A 21,746-nucleotide genomic window follows, 5' to 3' on the forward strand; every position below is an offset into this window, starting at 1 on the left:
TCAATAACAAACTTTTTTTCCCCTGAAGATGTTAAAAACACACCTCTGGAAGTACTATTTCTTGATAATAATATGAATTCCACAACAAATAGTTTATGTTTGCATAGACCTAACAGATCAAAGTACATCTGTATTTTAGATATCCCTCTGGACCGGTGAGCCCCTCTACTAGCAATTCCAAGAAATTACTCTGAAAGGTGTCACTGACTCCTGGCAATGGCAAAATCACAACTTATGCCAGCAAAAGATGCCCATCCCACATGGAGAGGCAAACTGTTGGCCTACTGGCAGAGAGCCCAGAATCAGCCCTCGGTTCCTCCCGAAGTTAAGGAGCACAGTATGCAAGTTAGCACTGCATATTCAGAAACGTCAGACAAAGGGGATTATTTACTACACTAATACTTTCATCTCTAACAGCATGATAAAAAATAGTATCCTAATGAAACTTTATACCGAAAACAAAAGCCTCCCTGCTGAAGCCTTTCAATAATGCATGCCCTTTATCACAATACTAGAATTTTAAATGCTGCACTGTAACAAAAGCAAACCTCTGTCTGCTCTGCTTGGTTTGAAACATAACATAAGATTAAGACATAAAGGAAATACAAAATACATTGTATAAAATACAAACTAAAATGCACTTTTAGTCTGTATTTCCCTATAGCCCGTGTTAGGCTCCAGGAGCTATCACTTGATGATCACTTCCACAAGGGAGTAACAATGAGGAGCCGAGAGGAGCCCTGAAGGTCAATTCCAGCCTTACCCAGAAACGGGACAAGGAATTCCAACCAAAAGTTGATACCGCAAACCCATAGTTTCTGTCAATCTACTGAAAAGCTTTGAGTGCGACTGGCAAAAACACCATTTTTTAACCATGACAATCATTAACCTTCTCTTTTTCACCATTTCTCTGAAGACTACAACAGCATTGTAATAATAAGGATTTCAGCACACAGCATTACTAATCCCCACACATAATCCACATGTACACACACACTGAAGAGAAGCATCATCTGAGAGCACCTATCATTTCATGTATCTGGACCTGTACAGTCAGCCACAGGAGTCTACCGATGCGTTATTTGAGCACTGCCATGAGACTAAGAGACATCTGCAAAGGCCCCCTCTTTCAGCTGTAAGAAGCAGCAAAAGAAAGAACAACCCAACAGCCATCAAGCCAACCATGCTTGCAAAGGGAGGGAGAGGAGGAAGGAGGAAAAAATGCACATCTCCAATATTTTCAGATCTGACTTTCAGGGCTCAGGGAAGAAAATTAAAATTAAAAAACCACACCCCTAACTATAATCAACTCAAATTAGAATTAAAAATAAACCAAATCAACAATTCTAATTTAAATCTGAAAGGAAGAAATCTTGATTTAAATAATCAATTATATTCAAATTCTGTACCTGTACTTCCCACAAGAAAGGCCAATTCTCCTTAGTTAGAAGTTGGAAGATTTGAAACAGAATAAGTCTACACTGAGCTTGACAGCACTTCTTACTTTTATTTGTAAGTCTTATAAATTCAGTTATTTTTGTGTTACGCAATCTTGTATTTCTCATAGGACCACAAAAATTTTGATGACTCTGTTTATAATTTAAGAACAAGTCTTCAGAAGTAAGCTGTTTTTCACCACGTAGAACAATAAATCTTAGTTTCACACAGGTATGTTATTCAGCTGATGTAAATCAGATAAACCTAAAGAAATTACTCAATTTTATTTTGGGGGCAGACTTGTCTTGCTGTTACTTTACAAAAGTATTTCAACACAATTTGTTTTCAAATTTTCTGCTTGGATAGGGATTAAATAGTTAGGAGCTTGCGATACAGCACTGTGCATCAGCTGACACCTTTGGTGTTAGCTCAAACCAGCAAGTTTTAAACGATAAAAATCTCCGAAGGACTTCATTCTATACTACAGACTGCAAAGGGTCACCGCCTAACGAAGGCCACCAGTGATAACTCAAAACATTTGACAGGTAACGGAGCAGGAAAGCAGCCGAAGCTCTGTTTGCTTTATGAAGAAAGCCCATCTGCCGAGTCCAACAGCTCCAGCAGGATCCTGCAAGCAGCTCTGGTCTCTGCCACGCTCCTGGTGTGTTACAGAAGCTCGTGGTGCAGGTACACATTCTCCAGGTGTAAAATTAATATAACTCAGTGCTCCACAGGGATTCTCTCAAAATCATTGCTGAGACATTAAAAATTATGTTACATATACAAACACGCATGCATACGGAAGTCTGTTCATGTACAAAAATTCGGTAAAGTTAAGAAACCATGGGAACATTTCTTCTGGAAATAATGAAACAGACAGGTTTGAGGAACGCTGTCATAAGTAAGAGCAAAATTCATTTGAAAGAATTAGCAAAGCAGTCCTAAAGGTGACAAAAAAATTTGGCCATAAAACTTTGGTACGGAGAAGCCAGCAAACATAAGGTTAGTAAGGATGTATATTTTTTCCCATCTTCCTGTATTTTATGGTTCTTAGAGAGACCATCTTCCTGAAGGCCAACTGAAGACTTTCTATCAAGGCTTCTGACAAAAGAAACTCCTGGTTGTGAAAGAGGCACTTGATAAAATGAGTTAGTACAGCCTACCGCTGCATAACAGAGCACAATGCATTGAAGAAACCAACAAAGTTTGTATTAGAAGCTCTGAAGTGCAAGGAATTTAAAAAAAAAAAAAATGCTTTAAAGCCCTTGCAGCATACATACCATATGTCTTGAGAAGAGTGGGCAAAATAAAGCAGTTATAAGAGATGAAAACGCAAAAGCCTTGAATCTGAAGATGACTACTCTTCCAAGACTATCTTGAAAACACAAAACAGCTGTAAACTTATGCGTTTAAAGCTTAAGGCACGCACAAAAAAATGACTGTAAGATGTTAGAAATGTGAGTAAGCAGATGATTCCCTGAACTAATTCTGAGTTCAAAGATGTTTTCATTGCAATAAATGTCTGAAAGATTTAAGAGGGACAGCAATAAAAAGAAATCAGTACAAGAATCTTGAAAAATCCTTGCCAGATGAAGTTCTCGCCCCTCTCAAATACATTTACACCAAGCAGTCACAAGAATTCGAGATGTCCTTGAAATACTTTAAGCTTCTTGGGCATCATAAATTTCCATGCATCCAACATAGAAATATATACCCAGTCTATACCCAGCTGACAGTAACAGCTACTGCACAAAGGCACTGCCTTAAAGACAGCCTAAACAAGAGTCTACAAAGTTTTGGAAGAAAGCTGTTTCCCAGACCTACTCTTCTCTGGGCAGCTGTAATCAACCCTTTCCCCCAGCCATTTTTTAACTGACATTTTTACTTCTCTGCATGTTAACTACAATTTCTATTTAAAAAAACTAAGTCACTCCAGTGAGCCTAAATTAAAGAACTGAAAATCCAGACAATATGTTTTCAGAGCGGAACAAAGAAGAATTCAAACTAAGGGTTTCAGTCATTTAAAAGCAAGTTCTTATTGAAAGGACAAAGTAAGTAACATCCATAGTTCTACTGAAAACTTCCAAGACATTTCATACTGACAAAAATAGCTTTTATATGAGCTTTCTATGTATGTTGTCTGTTTATATACACAGTATAGATGGAGATAAACACTAGTTTGAGTATTATATATGCCAGGTAAGTTGAAAGGGTGTTTCTTCTTTTGTTTTAATCACAGGCAGAAGCAAATGAACATTAAAAATGCGTTTATGAAAATAAGAAAAAGTCAGTACTGCTACACATATTTTTTATATGATTTATGATTTTAAATAATTTTAGAAAGTTTTAAAGATGAATTAAACTCTTCCTAGTAAGGTAATTCTTAAAGATTACATTTCTAATATAAGTGTTTATCAAAGAGATTAATACATTTAAATGGGTCTCTGTTACAACTGATAACATTCTTCTTAGAGCCTGACAACAGCATCAAAAACCCCAGAACTAAAATAAGTGGGATCAAAGGCCTCAACTGAACAATAAAATGAAGTAAGATGAAGACAGAAATATTTGATCAAGTACAAGTTTCACACTGGGTTCTCTCCTGCTGGATGGATTTATTTAGCATTTTCTACAAGCACTGGGGATTCGTATTTGGGGTTCCCCTCCAAACTCCATTTCCCTCTCCACCTTCCCAGATTTTTGCTACTAGTCAGATTCACAATAGGGTAGACCAACGGTGTAGAAACAGATGAGGATGTTGAAAGCACTGTTACTAGTAATTGAGTATTGTTCTCAATTTTGTTCTCAACAAGCCTTCTGTTCAGTTACTTCTTTACACACATAGATAACATGAGTTTGGTCCAATCACATATGTACATGCTACCAAAATCAGTGACGCAGGCATATAAAGAAGTTAAATGTCTTCTCTTGACCACCTTATAAGACAAGGTGTTTAACATTGTAATGGTTTATTGACTACTGCTACAACAAAAATTGATTGTTCCCATAACCTGCATAATCTCTTATTTTACACCAGTTTGTTTGTTTGGGTTTGTTTTATATGAAATGCTCAGGACCCTACATGAGTAATGTATTTGGAGAGCAGTCAGACTAGATTCTTCTGCTACTCAGTTTGCCATTTCTGGAGCTGGCAAGAAAAAACAATTTGCATTATTTGAATAATATGCACTGAATTACGTAAGATAGTTAAAGTGGAGATGAACTACAACAGAGATACCTTTGTCCATATATATATAATATGCAATGTTAGGTACTGTGATGTGCAACATCTTTCAGGTGACCCAGGAGATGTCCTTTTGTCCTTTGAGTGCCTGATTGTGTATGTGTGGCTTTCTCTTTTTTTTTTTTTTGTTTTTAAAAATAACAGGAGAAGCTGTCTTTGTATTCACCAAAAAATGTGCAAGTTGCATGTTCACTACTTAGGCGAACTCTGCTCAGAAATAAATGTCCCATGTATCCACAGAACAAGAAAAGCATCAGCAAAGCAAAATGCATCAAACTAGACTATGCAATTTCTTCCTTATCTGAACCCATATAATGGTTTTTGTAGGTTTTTTTTTTTTTTTTTTTACTCCCTTGCCTCCCTGGTGAGGCCAATAAATTTATTTAAAAAAAATTTGTGCTATTTCATACCTAATCCCACATGGCATTATATTGGCTAAACATTTACATTAAGTACCTTCCCACATCGAGTTCAGTGATCAAGTTCAGACAATTTCTCTAGAAAAAAAAAACAAACTCAAAGACATAGTTCTTAGCACATCTTTTCAGGCCAAATCATGTACTTTTGGAAAATGCCAAATACAATCAGCACTATTAAAAAATAACAAAATCACCACTCAGCAGGTTTCTGCGATAATTGAATATCCCTTGACACGACTATATAATTTGAGCAACTCTACTGTTTACATTAACCTAGCTTAATGTATGTTATTGCACCAATGTTAAAAGCAAGGCATACTTCAGTGACATCCAACATCCCCTTTTCATTCATGATGAAAGCCCGTATTAACAACATGAAACAGAAATGGACCTCTTAAAAGCACCTGACGCAGAAACTGGTCAGATAAATGCAGATTACTTTCTTCTTCCTCTGCTCCTCCACTGAAGTAATGTAGCTGTGCTAATTAATAGATCCTGGGCCAGTATAAAACAGCTCTGTCAATGCAAATTATCTCTGGATAGATGATACTATATACATTTGACATATAATTTACAAGTGTCTAACTATGGATTATCTTGTAACTGTTATACTAGATGTGTCAAGTGGGGAGCAAAACTGGAGTGCTTATGGGGAAGTCTTTCCGATGAATCCTATAGCAAAAATAAAAGGTATTTAAGATACATTACCTAAAATAAAAGCACCTAACCAAAAATGTATTTGCTTACCCAAGACGTTCTACAGCATTCCAATTTATTTGATTTTTGTGCTCTGACCTAGAATACAATTCCAAGCTCATATGAAAGAAAACAGATACACAAAGATGACAATAATGAAACAGCATATCGGTCATCAATATAAGAAATAAACTTATTATATTTATTGGCATACAACTGTTGTAATTGACAAAGCTGTAGCAGAAGTTCCTATCAAAAAGGAGCATCAGAAATACAACTAAGGGGGGGGACATTTGACAAACCAGCTCAGATACCAGTACATCTTACTAGACCGTATACTTCAAATATACCACATAACACACTGAAAATAAACAAACTCTTATTTACATTCGCTGGTAGTGCTGATGTAAAAAATAACTATTAGTAGAGTTGGTCTGACAAGAAACAAAAATTTAGATAAAGCGCAGTACATTGAACAGAGAGTTTACCACAAACATGAGTCACAAAATGCAAACATACGGAAATTACTCCTCTTTGTTCTGTACAAGATCAAATATTTCAAGTACGAAAGAAAATGGAAAGACTCATGGTAAGAGTGATTGTCGTTAAGGTCTGCCATCTCACGTCAAACCACGTATCCTCTTCTGTCCAAAGGCAACTAATGCCACAGAGCTAGGTGTATATTACAAAAAAGAGGATGAAGAATGTCCTTCCCAGGGAATATCCTCTTAGCTACTACAAACCAAGTATTTCAAACTTCTAAACCAGGAGCTGGCACCTAGACCATCTTATTTAAAAGCTGGAGAGGAACCAATCTTCCACCTGCATCCCAGATTGCTGACTTTAGACTGGTCTCAGCAGAGACAAGCAACTTCACCCAACACTGGGCATTTTGATCAAAATGTCTATCTAGGCTTCTGAGATTTATTTATTTGCTAAGTCATGCAATTAATTTTATCCTTCAGGACAAAGCCTTGAATATTTTCCTGACAAAAACACTACCCATACTTTTCTCCACAGCATTTAGGAATTGCTTATTTCTTGTTAAAATGCGTATCAAAACACCGTAAACAATCTTAAGTACTGTTGTTTAAAATCTCCCACAGGTAGAGCAGAAGACCTTTCAAGAGTGAAGCTTCCCCCCGCCCCCTGTTTTTCCATATGAATGGGAACTCACTTGAACTGAGTCAGAACAAAGGCACCACACTAACTCCAGTTCACAGTTAGAGGGCTTTAGGGCCCTAATTTACCTCTCAGAACAGACCACACAAGGCACCTGGCTCAGTAAAATGCAGTAGGCTTCAGTCTCATAAGAAGAGAGGAAAATAGAGACCACATTTCCAAGTTCTTTAATCAAAATGCTGTAGCCATTTTGATCAATAAACTCCAGGGACAATTTACTGTTTTCTACCACTGAACCGTGCACTCGTTTTTCAGAGTGAGATCTGTTGCTGCAATTAAGGCTTATGTGATGCAAATTCCAATTAAAAAAATAATTAAAAGAAATCATGAAATTGTAGAATTATACAGGTTGGGAAAGACCTTTAAGATCATCTAGTCCAACCTTTAGTCACGAAATACGCCACCACATCATTGTTTAGTAAAGCTAGGTAGCCCGTTCCGGATAATTCTGGCTACTCCTAACAGCTCTATGACTCATTGAAGCAAGGTGTTTATGTTAAATAATTAGGTAATTGTCTTTGTATGCACAAGAAGAAAGTAGAAAAATTGGTGGCTTGGTTATAAAACCTATACTAAAGAAGTTAATATTATTACAACTTCAACTGGTAAATTGTTTACAAAAATGAGACTCACACAAACAGTTGAGAGCATGGCCAAGAGTTTCAAAATTTTAAGTTCTATTTAAGTAAGCAAATTTAAAGCTTCCAAATAGTGAAACAGGCAACTTAAACGCCCGTATTAGTGAAAAGTTGCTACCTTGAGTGAATAAATCTTGATAGCAAAGCCTGAAGTTAAATCCTATTTCAGAAAATCTTTGCCCAGCATTGCCTTAATATCGTTTTTCAATTACCCAAAAGAGCTTATTCAAAACTGAGCATTCTGTAGTCTCTGAAAGCACTAATCCGCCCTTAAGTCATGCTTACACCGAAGAAGTGTATCAGCTCAATCCATAGGCAGTTTAGTGACATTTAAATAACAGCACACTTCAGCAATCAAACAATTGCTCCCTGCGTGCTCCTGCAAGCCAAGAAAACCAGTGCTGTGTTACACCTTCTACACCTTTCTGCCTCGTGCAGTTTTCCAACCCAAGCTGACATCAGTGTAGACTTCACTGCTCTCCCCTATGCTGCTCACACAGCCGTACTGCCCCTATAGCAGCCTGTAACATCCATGTATTTCTTGAAACAGAGAAGCCAAGGTGCTTGCTACTGCAAGGCTGCACTTTCCCATTTCTGCTCAGCAGCCCTGGGACCAGCAGCTCCTGCGCCCTCCCACCTGTGCCTGAAGAGGAGAAAATCCAGCAGTAGGCTTCCTTTGCTGCCCACTTTGCTCCGTGAACCAATGCCCCAGGCAAAGTATAGAGCCATGGAAGGGATGCAGCAGGAGCATGGCACTGGGGACAGGAGGACGCTTTTTGAGAGCGGCCTGCCCTTGTCCCCAAGGAGCAGGGACATCACTTGCACCACCTCCTGCAAGCCAAGTCTGGGAAGAACATGAAACTACATGCATGCCTCCTGAACTCAACTGCACGTCTCCTGAAGCAGTTACTCAAATTCACTGCACAGTTCATTGTAGAGAAGAGTAACACTTCAGAAAACCTATAGTTCAGACGTCTATGGTTTTAAACAGGATTTTTTATTGTTACATTAGGCGTTACTGTCATCATTTTAATCCTAGCTCATGCAATCAAAACAAAGCACTTAGTTAAATCTTCCCCTGAAGATTTCCACATAGTTCACGGAAAAGCCAATTTCTCTTGTCAAGTTGCAAGGTTCTTTTAATAGGAGCCGCTGCAAACCAGAGATAGGGAGGCAGGAATCACAGCGCATCCCAGCGTGAAACATCAAGATGGTGACAAACACCAAAGAAATAAAGGGAAGAGCTTTCCTGAACGAGTAACATCAAATTGAGAAACTGAAGCTATTTTAACTGAAAAGCTACAGAAGATATATTCAGTCACCCTATCTGTTTTAGTTACGGAAATCTACCTTTTCTTCCATCGCCGGGCAACAGTGATTATTCCAATGGGACGTAACAAGGCAAGGATATAAAGTACAGGTTACCTGCCTGTAGATAACAAGACTTGCCAGAAACTAATAAACTCCGGCTGACTTCACTTGCCTGTTGAGAAACAGGCAGTCACCAATTACTAACAGAATGAGAATTTGTTTGTTTAATAATTATGCTAACTTATTGAAGTCTTATTAGACAGGTACACAAGCAGTATTGACAAGTTCCATAAAGCATTATAATGCGTGGCTGACTTACTTCAAAACAAATTAAAACAGAACGTACTGCATGCTATGTAAAGGAACAATGAAAGCCTGGTAGAGCGAATGGTCATGATCATCTCAGAAATGGGTACAATTCCAGGACTGTACGGACCTAAAAACCTCCTGCTGCAGCACAAAGCTTCATATGCATGGGAACTCATGCCCTGAGATCCTGAACCTCGTGAGCCCAGGGGAGAGCACAGGGGAGGCACACAAACTGCTGTGCTTTACAACCTCTTGCAGAGGCATTTTCTAACCCAAGTCTGCTCTAGCAGACTAGTTTCCGTTTGGGAAACCCCCTGCTATATACCATGAGCTCAGCACTACTGAGCTCTGTAGGGCACAGTTTGAAGGACACAGATTAGGCACTCCAAAGAATACAGTGCCTTGTGTTTTCCACACGATCACCTGTGGCACCTTTTTTTTTTTCCTGCTACTAATAAATTTCTAACCCACCTCCAGGAACAGTGTAGTGGAAGATTGTCCAGGTGCAGATGTAGTGCAGTGCAGTATGGCCCTGCAAACAGAAGGAGCTACTCAGCTTCCAAAGCAATTCCTCCGGCGGGGGGGGGGGGGGGGGGGGGGAAGGCATGTGTAGTTTCTCCTTAAGAATATGATGCAAATAGTTCCTAAATTAATAAAATATTATTTGCTTGTAGTGACTTTTTTCTTGAGTGAAAAACCAGTATCTGTCAATCTGTAATCATTTAATCACACACAGGAGGAACATCAGGAGTGTGTCCATCAGTTCCGAAGTGGCTGCCTGCTGTCAAGGCTTTCTTTACCTTATCCAGCTCCTTCCTTCAAACCCACCTCCTGAATCTTTCCACAGCAGCCCCAACCCAGAACAGAATTTTTTTGCTGCACTCTAACATAAGCCACAAATAGAGACGGACTCCAAAAAACAGCACCAAACTAGCTCACGTATTATTCACCATTTTGAAACTTGGATTTATAAAGCCAAATGGATTGGATCTGAAAAGGAGAAGTTCCTGGGTAAGTACTATTCCATTTTACCTAAGTCATAACAATACATACATAAAAAGGAAGTCCTCTTGTTTTAGAGGCATCTCAGTTATGTCCTGAATATCTCACAGTATTGCAGACAAAATGGCAAGGTATATTTAAGCTCTGCCAGCCTTTAAGTAAATGCATTCTGGGCTGGAAAAAAAACCCTAAATGGTTATTTTAACAAGACCATAATATCTCCCTCAATAGTTGTCCTGAATGTTCCTGATAGCTCTCTACTAAAAGAAACCTTTTTAGTCCAAAGGTTCCCAAACATTTTTCTCTATACCCTTCTGTCTTATGTTCTTTTGATTTTTACCTTGCATGCCTTTTTGTCCTTTTATAATCGCCCACTGCAAACTGAACGATCCCAAGCTTAACTTCTGCGTTGCCTCAGAAATGCCGCAGCACAGTATGGTGTTCCTACACTGCACAGCTCATTTGGGCCATTAGCTCAAGAAAGAAAGAAACTACACAATTCTGCTCCAATGTGCCTTTAAATCACATTTATAAACTCAGCTTTCTGATTTATCCCTCTGTTTACTTCTCATGCAAGGAAGCAGAGACAAGAATGAACTTGAAGCAAGTCCTTCACTCATTGCAGATTTAAAGCCTCCAGTAATGATTATACTTTATAGACTTATTTGCAGCTTGCTTACACACAGGGATTTTGACAGCTATTCTGTAAATACACTCTCCCACCTACTAAGCTCCATTGTAAACTACCAGGAACATGCACAGGGTCAGACTTGAGCTCCTTCTGTCACCGTTGTTCTCCTTATCTCAGAAAACCAGAATCTGAGCCCACATCCTTGTGCACTACAAGACAGATTTTAGCAGCTACCACCTGGACAATCATTCTGCATGTCTGGGGATATGGTTTTTTGAGGACTGCAGTACTCAGAAATACCAAAGGAGATGACAGAAAGGATGTCTTCTTAAGCAGTCGGACCCTGACCTCACTGCTCCATTTCCCGTACTTTGCCAGCCTGTTCATCAGTTGTTCCAGTGAGGCAGCCACAGGTTCACCTCTGAATTAAGGAGGACACAGCCAAATCCTTGACAATCCCGCACCACGACACAAGGGAGCATCAAGGCCTCTATTTACATACAAACACAAAAATAGAAGTTGCAGCAAATTAAGTGACAGCATATTTTAGACACGAGTTCTCCAATGCGTCCTGCTTGGCATTTAAAGGCTGACTGAGCAGAGCTGAGTATGCTCAAACCCCACCAAAGTTCAGCTGAGCAGTGAATCATTAACAACGTCTGAAAATACAGCCTAAATATGGCAGGCTCCTTATTCTACGAGATTACACAAACACTTTCGGGTTTGAATTACACATTTAAGGCCACAGAAGAAGCAGGATGTCAACAACACAAAGCCCACAGACCAGTCAAAGGGGCAAACAGCTGTGCACTAGGTAGGGAACATGCCCCCTGCTGACTTCAGAAAACATTTGAAAAAAGCCTCTTGAATTCTTTAACCAAACTTTGTACATCCATGTATGCAAAAGACAAGCAGACACTTTGCATTTCTGGAATCAATTTTCAGAGCCTTTGCTTGGGTAAAAGAACCAAGAATATGAACTCACGGACTCAATTTCTCCTTTTGCCAACGTACTAGCTATCAATAGCATTGTTTTGCATTACTAATTAATTTTAGTCAAATTATGCCAATTTTGCTTATTTAAAACTTCAAAGCTTTCGGAGAATCATTCATTCCAGACCTGAAAAATAAGGGCTTTGAAGTATCTGATGAAAATAAACTTACTGCCATATACCACTGGGTGATCAGTTGCAAAACATCCTGGAAAATACTAACTACCTTTGCAAATGAAATAACTGTTGGTGATGTGCATTACTTATCCAGAAAGGGAAGCACGCTACCTTCTCCACATAAATCAGAAATATTCATTTATTTTGAATATCTTAAGGGGAAATTTAATATTTCTGCTCTCACCTTATGAAGTGTTTAACTCCCTAATTTTTTACAAGTTTTAAATTATATTTGAATGCAACTATGAAGAGGTGCTTTACATATTAAATATAACTAAGAAAAAATAACTGAAAATATTTTACCAGCAACCATGAGATATAAGGATATATGCATTTTTTGTACATCTCCTCCTAATTAAGCTTCCTGAATAATTAGGAAACTCAAAGCATGGTCAATAGGTTGATCAGAAACGTTTCTGAACTCCTGACTTAAGTAATCATATCCATCAAAAAAGCTTTTCACGCCTTCTGTGCCCTGGAAGAATACTTTCTCATGCATTAGGAGTCGCTGATATTTTAAGGAAAGCACCAATAAGGTGTCAGTTTAGACAGTCTGAGCTCTACTTCTCCTCATTGAGAAACAAATACGAAACATAATCACAGTTTTTGTTCCAGCTCTTCGATACTTGCAGCCAAATCATCGTAATTTCCATGCTACCTAATTATGTCATCATAGAAGATTATGACTTTGAGCACTAAGCAGCGTAACACTCCCAAGCAATAAACATGCAAATGTCCACAACGGTAGAAAAAGAAATATAAAAGTGTCTATACAAACAGATTCACTGCATGCCTAAGTCATACCTTGTTTAGCAAACTAGTGCAGAATGATCCGTAACAATTTCTAACCTGAAAGCACCATAAAAATGACTAGTACACAGGTTTTGGTTAAATCAGAATGCTTCACCTTTTATTGTTAAAAAAAAAAAAAACAACTTGATTTTAATTAGACAACTTGACTTAGACTGATATGAAGGAAATGTAAGGGAACAAACATGCAAGAGGAAGACAGCCTTCTGGCTGCTGGGGCACAGCTGCAGAGAAAGCAGAACCTGTCACAGAATAATGAATGAAAGTATGTTTTTTAATAGAAAACCAAAGGTTATGAGCATTTTTCCTTACTTTGCAGGTCACTTTTTTTTTTATTAATATTTTTTCATTATTCACACTGGAAATTCACCTTGCTGTCATCCTCAAATCTCAAAGCAAGTTTGGGACACCACGGGCAGCATTATCTCTTCATCATCAAAGACTCTGACCTTAAAGTGTATTTCTACATTTCTAACACCGCTGATCAAACAATCCAGGCAAGTGAAAGTCTATTTTAAGTCATCTTTAAAACAAAGCCATCTCTGATTTCTTGCCTTCTGGAAATGCAGGCGCGTTCATCGCCTGCGCTTGGCCATTTGGAATGATTGAGACTTTCAGACATGGGGAAGCGCAGCATACAATAAAAGCTAATCAGCGAGCCGAGGGAGTAGGGGAGAGCAATCCTTCATCAGAGGCATGTTCGTCGAGTAGCTCTTTAAAAACACGGCCTACCTGCAAGCTGATAGCATTAATCAGGCACTAAGCGACGGAGGTCACCAGCAAAGCCAACGTCGATCCAACGTGGCTGCTCGTAACAGAAAGCAAAGTAATGAACATAGCATTCAGAAATCCAGTCTGCAACCGGCCAGGAGACCCCCAGAGAGCCTTCTGCACGAGGGGATGAGGAGAGACATGCCAATTTCGTGGGGTCAGCAACTCCCACCTCCTCCTTCCAGCCCCAGGCTTCTCCACGACACAATGCTAAGCAAGACATCCCCTGGCTCCATCTCAAATCTCCAGCTGCTAAGCAGTGGTCTTGCAATGCCCCAGCCACTAACACCAGCCTGCCCCACTAATCCCGACCCACAGGCTCTCAGCTGGGTCCCACACATCCCATGCGTTCTTTACCTCATCTTCCACACCACGTTCAAAGCAAGCTCTAAATGCCAGTTCCTCTAAATTTATGGCATCGCTGTAGACTATTTCAATCTGAGCCATCTAACTGAAAAACAAATCCAGACCGAAACTCTGCATGAAAGAAACTCAATTAAATACATCCATTGTTTCCCATGTGTTTGGAGTGGCAGAGTTGAAGAAGCCAAATAGTTTAAGTGCAAATAAATTTCTCATGCCATCTTCAGACCTTAAAAAGCTAAGCAAGTAAGCTGCTGATAGTAAGAAGTACTCTGTTGCTTTTAATAGCACTTTCATCTATATTTTTCATAGACAGAAATCTGTATCTTATCTTACCTATCACTTATCTATAATTTGCATATGTAAACTTTCCCATAACTGTAATTTCCCAGATGCTTTCATACCAATATTATATAGGAGCAACTTTTTGTTGTTGTTGCAAGGCAGTAACTGCTTTCCTGGCTGCCACTAAATAAGGAGCTGTCAAATCAAACTGTTCCTTTGCCCATGGATCCCTCAGAGGAAGATCTCAGAAAAGCGAGATGTGAAAGGTTCAACTAGTAATTTGTGCTTGGTTTTTAATTTGCAGCTCCAGATTTTTTAGTCAAAAGTCTTGAACAAGCAGACAATCCTACCAAACATGACCAGAAAGTCTCCCTTAACTCTTCATTCCTTGCAATTCCTACAAAACTTCAGCATCTCAGAAAGAATTTAGGTGCATGAGAGTTTGGCTCCAAAGCAACGTAACTACAGTAAGAGTGATTCTCTCTCCTCCTGACACAAATTGAGACTATTGCTCATTGCTTATAGTCCTCAGAGTCCATCTACTCCTGTAATACCTTGCCATTTTTCTTCTTTCCCAGTTACTGCTCCCATGAGTTTGCTTATTGCTCCAGAAGTATTCTAAATGCACACCGTACGAATGGGTGTTTAAAGTTGCTGCTACTGATGCTCTCAAAATATCTATCCATTTTCAGACAAATGAAACCCTTCCATTTATAGTGTAATCAAACAAACAAAACTCTTGCTCCAAACTGAATTAATGCCCACTGAATCCTGAAGGTCAGTATTGTCTTTTCCGCCTTAAGACAAACAACCAGATTATTAACTCAAAATGACCAGAAGCTTTATAAAATGAGTGAGATGTTCACTCTACAAAGCCATAAAGCACACTGCAAAGCTGTACATTAATAATGTCTCTTGTACAAACTAATTTAACTGATAAAGACATGCACGTAACCCTTGGTCCCTCACTTGTAAACACCACAAATCTACACCTTTTTATTACAAAAAGCAGAAAACAAAAATCTAAATCATCAATTATAGAAAGACACAAATTATAGAGGCAAGTTTAAACTACTTTTGCTCCCCAGGGCCAATCAATAAAGCACCACTGCACAAATCAGAGACAAACAGGATGGACTGAAATTGATCTGTCACCAAGCACTAATGTGCAAGGTAAATCAGTTACAATGAATAATAATGAAGCACTCACAAAATATTAAAAAGGTACTTTTCTTAAATGTAACTTTTCAAGTGAAACAGCCCAACCCACATTTGTCCCCAGTAGGGACAGCGCCTTGAGCCTTATGAGTTTGGCTCCTAAGCTTATACGCTAATCAGATCATTACAGAACTAAAACAAAAGGTAATTCAATTTTGGAATTCAGACTCTTGTAGTCTAGGAAACTTATGAGCAGGCAGAAAGAGACCAGGAAGAAAAAAATCATGGGCAAATTCATGAGCAAAAAATCTGCTCAACAAACCGGCTCCTTTTAGATAAAAGCAATACTGAAAAATTCTCATTTACTAAGTGTATTGTGTGCTATCAGTATATTTTAACTGAGGATTAAACAAGCGTTGTGACAAGTAAGTCAATAATTCCTATTTTCCAATTCCCTCAAAATCAGCATTTAGCCATTAATCATACAAGAACATCACTATCAGCTCGGTGTCACAAACAATCAAAGACACACACAGAAACACAAGCATTTGGTTCTTATTTTCGTATTTCCATTACCATATCAGCGTAGGGCTTTGGCTTACAATTTAGAATCTGTTCTAAGTAACATCCAAACAATGGAGACTTGAACAGCATCTATTCACCAGCACAGCATACTACTGCTGCTAAAGACTTCTTCACAATACTTAATCTCAACTTCTCCGTGTAGTTTGACGCCTATACCTACTGTGTTATCTAGTTAAACTAAGATCAATAGCTCACCATTAATTATGGATCAATGTTTAATTACCATTCTCCAAGTTACTGTCATAATCAGCTGCAGCGATAACATGATTTCTGTCTGTGTCCTGTATTTTATTAAAATGCTGAGGTGGAAGATGAGCATACAGCTCTGATACACAGATGGCTAGAAACTGGCTTCCTCAGGAGAGAAAATTAAAGAAGGGAATTTTCTGAACAAAATCCTTAGGGTATACGCTCAAAGCTGCAGATTATAGTCTCAAACATGCATGGAAAGATTGGACTGTCTGAGGCAATAATGAGCTGAGCTAGTCATTACTCATTGCAGTCCACTGCAACAAAAAGAATAAATCAGTAGGGGTTAAGTAATCCCAGAACTCTACCTGTGAGCCTCCAAGACCAGCGCAGGAATCATATCTCTAGGCACTAAATTTCCAACTTTTGCTGAAAACGAACACTCAAAACAAGAGAGAGGGAAATATATTGGAAAAGTGATCTACTTTTAGGAACACTGAATGTTTGGTTTCTTAACACTCATCTCACTCTTCTCTATTCCCAAAGAATTTCATCATCTTCCTGCATTCCTCGTAGCAACCTTATTGTTTAAGACAAAATATATATAAAAAAAAAGAACCGCCACACAGACAATATTCCAGAGAAAGAGAAGAATAGGAAGAAAGAAGAAAACCAGACACCTACAAAGGAAACAGAGTTTGTCTACTGACACTTAACTAGTACCTGAGGAGGCCAATCAATGAAAAAGTACTTGCTTTTATAGCAAAAACTTTAATTAATCCTAAATATACCCAAGCGCAGTAAGGAGTATCTTTAGATGAACTGGTTGGGAGTTCAGATGGAAGGTAGGGAGGAAGGATTTACTTATCCACAGCCAGGTTTAAGAACATAGCTGTCCCAGCTAATTCTCAACCCAATGTCATTTTCATGAAGCCTGTCCCTTTTTATCTAATTAGCCCTATCCCCTGAATATATTTAGATGAAGTGCAAAGTTACTTAAAAAATGATAAATTAAACCAGTGTTAACATTACATTTACATTTTTCATTTCCATCCCCAAGAAGGTTTCAATAACCACGTGTTTAACAGAAGAGCCAGGTAGAAGCAGGCCAAACTTCTGTTCTGCTTTGGCATTACAGTTTTGCCTACAGTTTGAAGAGGACTTTGCAGATGTTTTTCTTATACATACTTGAACCAAACACCTAACCATTTGTGAAAGTCTGAGGGTCACGTACTGCTGCCTCTGAATGTAAAGCCTTAAAAATTACAGCAAAGTTGTCAACCAAGTAAAGGTGAATAGAAAAACAGGCTGAACTTGAACTTTCAAGCAACTTCTAACAACTTAACAAATACAGGAAGAGAGCAAGAATACTGGCACTGGAGTAGCTTCTAAAGTCATGAACTGCAAGTTACTTCAATAATATTTTCCGTTGCATGGAAGATCATTAACTTTACTTACTGCTGATACCTTCGTAACAAAGACGGAACTTCCTCTGTTCAGCATTAACGAGGCTTCATGGGTTTTCAAGTTTAAGAACTGAAGGCATCTGCAGTGAATTACTTTCTCATTTTTAACCTATAGAGAATTCAGCAGATTTTAAAACAGGAATATTGTTCCATCCTATCTTTTTATTTCATTTTCGTATTTTCAACATCCGTGAAATTTGGAAATGTTACGGTAGCACAGAGGACGGTTTTGAAGACTAGGATAGGGTTGCACAATGCTGGCTGTATCCGCTCACTATACTAGAAAACTGGAGTTACCTTAAGCATTTTGTTATGATTCTGATTTAATTGTTTCTTATTTATATTCATCGCTGAAATCCACTGCATCTGAAGCTATTTTGAAAACACAGCATTCTCCCAAAGGGCCCAATCCAACTCCCATTCAAATAAACAGCCTTCAATGGAGCCTATTTGTTGCTAGCCAACAAGATTGAATTCTGCTGCAAAGTGGTCCCTGGAGCGTTTGTCACAGCTCTTTACAAATATTGCTCCAGTAAGAGCAGGTCTAAATACGCTTGTCCACATGCACTGCAGACAACTGAAATCTATCTTTTATCTTCTTGAAACACTTGGTCAGATTTAAACTCCAAGAGCACAAAGAATTGAACCTATCAAGAATATAAAAAGTAAAACGGAGTAAAAAAAAAAAGTTAACAGTTATAAAATGGTAAAATGCCAAAGGCAAAGCCGAAAGATGATAAAATGTTTCATTTGATAGGATCAAGTATCATTTATTCTACTCTTAATATAAAGTTACACAGAAAAATGTTTGTTCATGTCAGTTACTACAACAGCATACAACCAAACTTCTCAAAACTTAGTTTCATTATAACTATGTACAGCATCAACAGTTTTGAAATAAGTAATTTTGCAACAAAGTGTACAAACACCACGCCAATAATAAGTCATCAGGCTTATGAGGAAAGATTTTAAATCTCACCAGGCATCTACTCACACAGGGTTATGAGAACAGAGGGCACTGGATTAGAAACAAAACTGATCCGCAAATCTATACTGCGAATCAAGGCAATACTGTCTTGCCTCAGTATGCAAAAAGAACATGACCATCTCCTGGCACCAGCTCACCAACAATTGACTAAGCAAATGCACAACTTGTCACACAACTGGAGCTTGGAAAATGTGAAATAAAGTACGCGCTCACAGAAGAAACACTTAAAAGTTTAAGCCTGTTATTTCTTGCTGATACCCTTGCTGTATGGAGGACCGTTAACTGTGAAAAGAACACTGGGATAGGCCTTGAGGACAAAACAATTAATCTGTTTACCATAAAACTGCAGAAAAGTATTGGTGTAATTTCTGGTCTGAAAAAAGTAGTGAATGATCCAAATTAGAACATTTTTTTCAATGGCAAGCCTCTCTCACTCTGATTCTTCATCCTACTTTGTAGCACGACAGAATCTGGACTCGAATTGTACGCTTTGAGTAAGGTTTGTACTTTGAAGTCTGAGATGGAAGAGTTTAGCGGACGACTTAGATGGGAACTCTGTAATGCAACACTGCAAAATGAAGAGCTTTCTACAGGAAAAATGTTTTACTTTGAAATTAAGAAAACAATTTGTTGTCATACAGTATTAATTGTGTTTTTGAAAACAGTTTAATTGGAAAGCATAGATCTTGGTAGATGCTCTTATTATCTGACAAAATTCAGAAACAATAAAATGTCATTTATAATACGAGGTCAATAGCTCTGGTTCATAAGTAACACACAAAAACTTTTAAAAGGTTGGCCACCTTAGTATCTTTCTGATCTTGAGAATCTGAGCTGATATGCCCTACAAAGGCACTCTGATCACAGCCCTACAGAAACAGTGAGGACGCATACAAAACCAGAGAGGTTACCTCCAGGTTCCTTACTGGGTTCTGACTTCAGTCAGAGGCACCGAAGTAGTCATGGCAGAAACCTATCTTCAACCATGTAATGCAGGAGCACCAAACACATTGTTGGGACTGACAGGATTGCTAATCAGTGCAAGCAGATTTAAATGTATATATACAAGCATTTACGTGTTTGTATACATACTTAGGTGTATGAATACACACACACACTCCGTGTGTATACACATATAAACAAAATGGACCTGCACTAAATCAGCTAGTCAATTGCACTGAATCGCCAAACACTCCACCCACCGTTGGAAAAGGAGAGCTGGGCATGAAAGATTTCAGACTTAAAACCGAGCTGGCTAACTTCCCTTGGGTTAAAAGATAATCCACACAAAGGAAGATGCACATCAGGAGTTATGCTCAACCCCCGCACAGTGCTTTATCTGACAGCTGCCCCACGCCAGCAGACACGAGCACCCCAGCAGCAGCACCAGTGGCGCAGAGCTGGCTAGGAATGAGCTCTGCTCGCTCAGGAGGCTTTTGCTTTCGGGAAAACGCTTACACTCAGGAGCGTGGACCCGAGTAAACTCGTGTGCAGCTGCTGATCTGATAAAGGGACAAAATAAAGAGGCTGGTTGCCAAAGGCACCAGAGCTATCTCAAATGTACGTTATCTCATTTTATCTTCAGCATTTCTGCTGTTCCGCGGTCACGGTGAATAAAGAACTCCTGCCACCGCTCAGAGGAGCTCCCTCCTTCACACCCTACCGGGAGGGCCGCTCACCCCAGACCCCCGAGGACGGCCGAGCACCCACCTGTGGCCACCCAGGCAAAGCCCGTGCCAGCCCAGCAGCACACCCCGCGGCGATGCTGCCACCTGAGGGGCACCGCCACGTGTTTTGATACACGATGTATTCCAGGCATGGTGTCACCTACTCCAGCTGCTAATATACTTAAATTATTTTTAATTTTAAGGAAGGGGAAGGGAATATTCTGCAGCAGTGCTAAGCAACGATTAAAAGGATTACGTTAAGCAGCATTGATACACTCTAAACTTGCGTTATGGAAAGCGAAAGTACCTCCTAAATTCCCAGGACCAACAGGCCACACTAGAGTCTTCCAAAGACCGTCTGAAGGAAACAGCCCTGATCCGATACCCTCATCTGCCCAAGGAGCAGGGTGGCATGGGGCCACCTCGCCCTACCAAGGAGGGGATTGCCATGGCCACAGCCCTTTGCCCCAACCCCGTAGGGCATGTTCCAGAGAGGGGGACTTATTTGTTTATTTCCAGCCCTACAGACACAGCGTGGATTCAGGCTCAGCACATCTGGCAGCCAAAACCTGACCAGCAGCAGCCTGGGGAGCGCAAAGGAGGAAAGCAAAGGTCTCCTGCTCCCGCCGGCCGCCAACGGGCGCTCGCTTGGCAGAGCCCCGCTCCGACGGGGAGGCTGCGAGGTGCAGCCCCCGCCGGGCACCGAGGAGAAGCAGCTTCCGTGGCCGGCGAGCAGCGGCTGGAGGGGCGGGGAGCACGGCGCTTTCCGCAGAGGCTCCTAGCGCGCCGGGTGCGGTGCCCGCCGCCCTCCCTCGGCGCCCCGGGGCCGGCCTCACTCACCGGGAAGCCGCCCCGCAGGCGGGCGGATCGCAGGGCCAGGTCCCGCAGCACAGCCCCCGCCTGCTTGGCCAGGGGAGCCGCCATCTTAAGCCGCGCAGCGTGCCCGCCCGGCCGCCGCTGTCTCCGCCCTGTCTCGGTCCCCGGGCGGAAGCTCGGCTCGGCCCCGGGGCGCCTCACGGCTCCGGAGGGGCGGAGAGGGGCCGGGCAGGGCGCGGGATGCGGGGCTGGGTGCCCGCGGGCCACGGGGACAGGGGGCGACAGGGGCGGGGGGCCGTGAGGAGACGCGGGGAGGGAGGGAGGAAGACATCTTGGTGCTTGGCAGCTTGGGAGTAGCGGTGCGGGGCCGGAGCGGGAGGTTGGAGGAGGAGAAAGAAGAAGGAGAAGAAAGAGAAAAAGGAGGATGGAGAAGTAGAGAAGGCAGTGGCTGAGAGCGATGGGCAGCTGGGTAGTGTGGGCTGATACTCAGTTGCAAGTGGTCACCTGCTGAGGTACTGCCCTGTCTGCTCCCCTTCTTTCATGATTAAAAGCACTTTAAAAAGATTAATGGGGAATAGTAAATTAACTTATGCTAATAAGGCCTAATAGA

At 40.3% G+C, this 21,746-nt stretch overlaps 1 protein-coding gene across 1 annotated transcript in view; it reads right to left on the bottom strand.

Annotated features, from left to right (window-relative positions):
- The window catches only part of SUCLG2 (succinate-CoA ligase GDP-forming subunit beta), a 114,698-nt gene extending 93,352 nt beyond the window's left edge, over positions 1-21,346 (bottom strand). The window contains exon 1 of the mRNA XM_083795726.1: positions 21,161-21,346. Coding sequence (XP_083651852.1) covers positions 21,161-21,244 — 84 coding nt within the window. The 5' untranslated portion in view covers positions 21,245-21,346. The remainder of the gene's footprint in view (positions 1-21,160) is intronic.
- Positions 21,347-21,746: the final 400 nt, after the last annotated feature.

This window comes from Anser anser (assembly GCF_964211835.1).
Source record: "Anser anser genome assembly, chromosome: 12".
NCBI lineage: Eukaryota > Metazoa > Chordata > Aves > Anseriformes > Anatidae > Anser > Anser anser.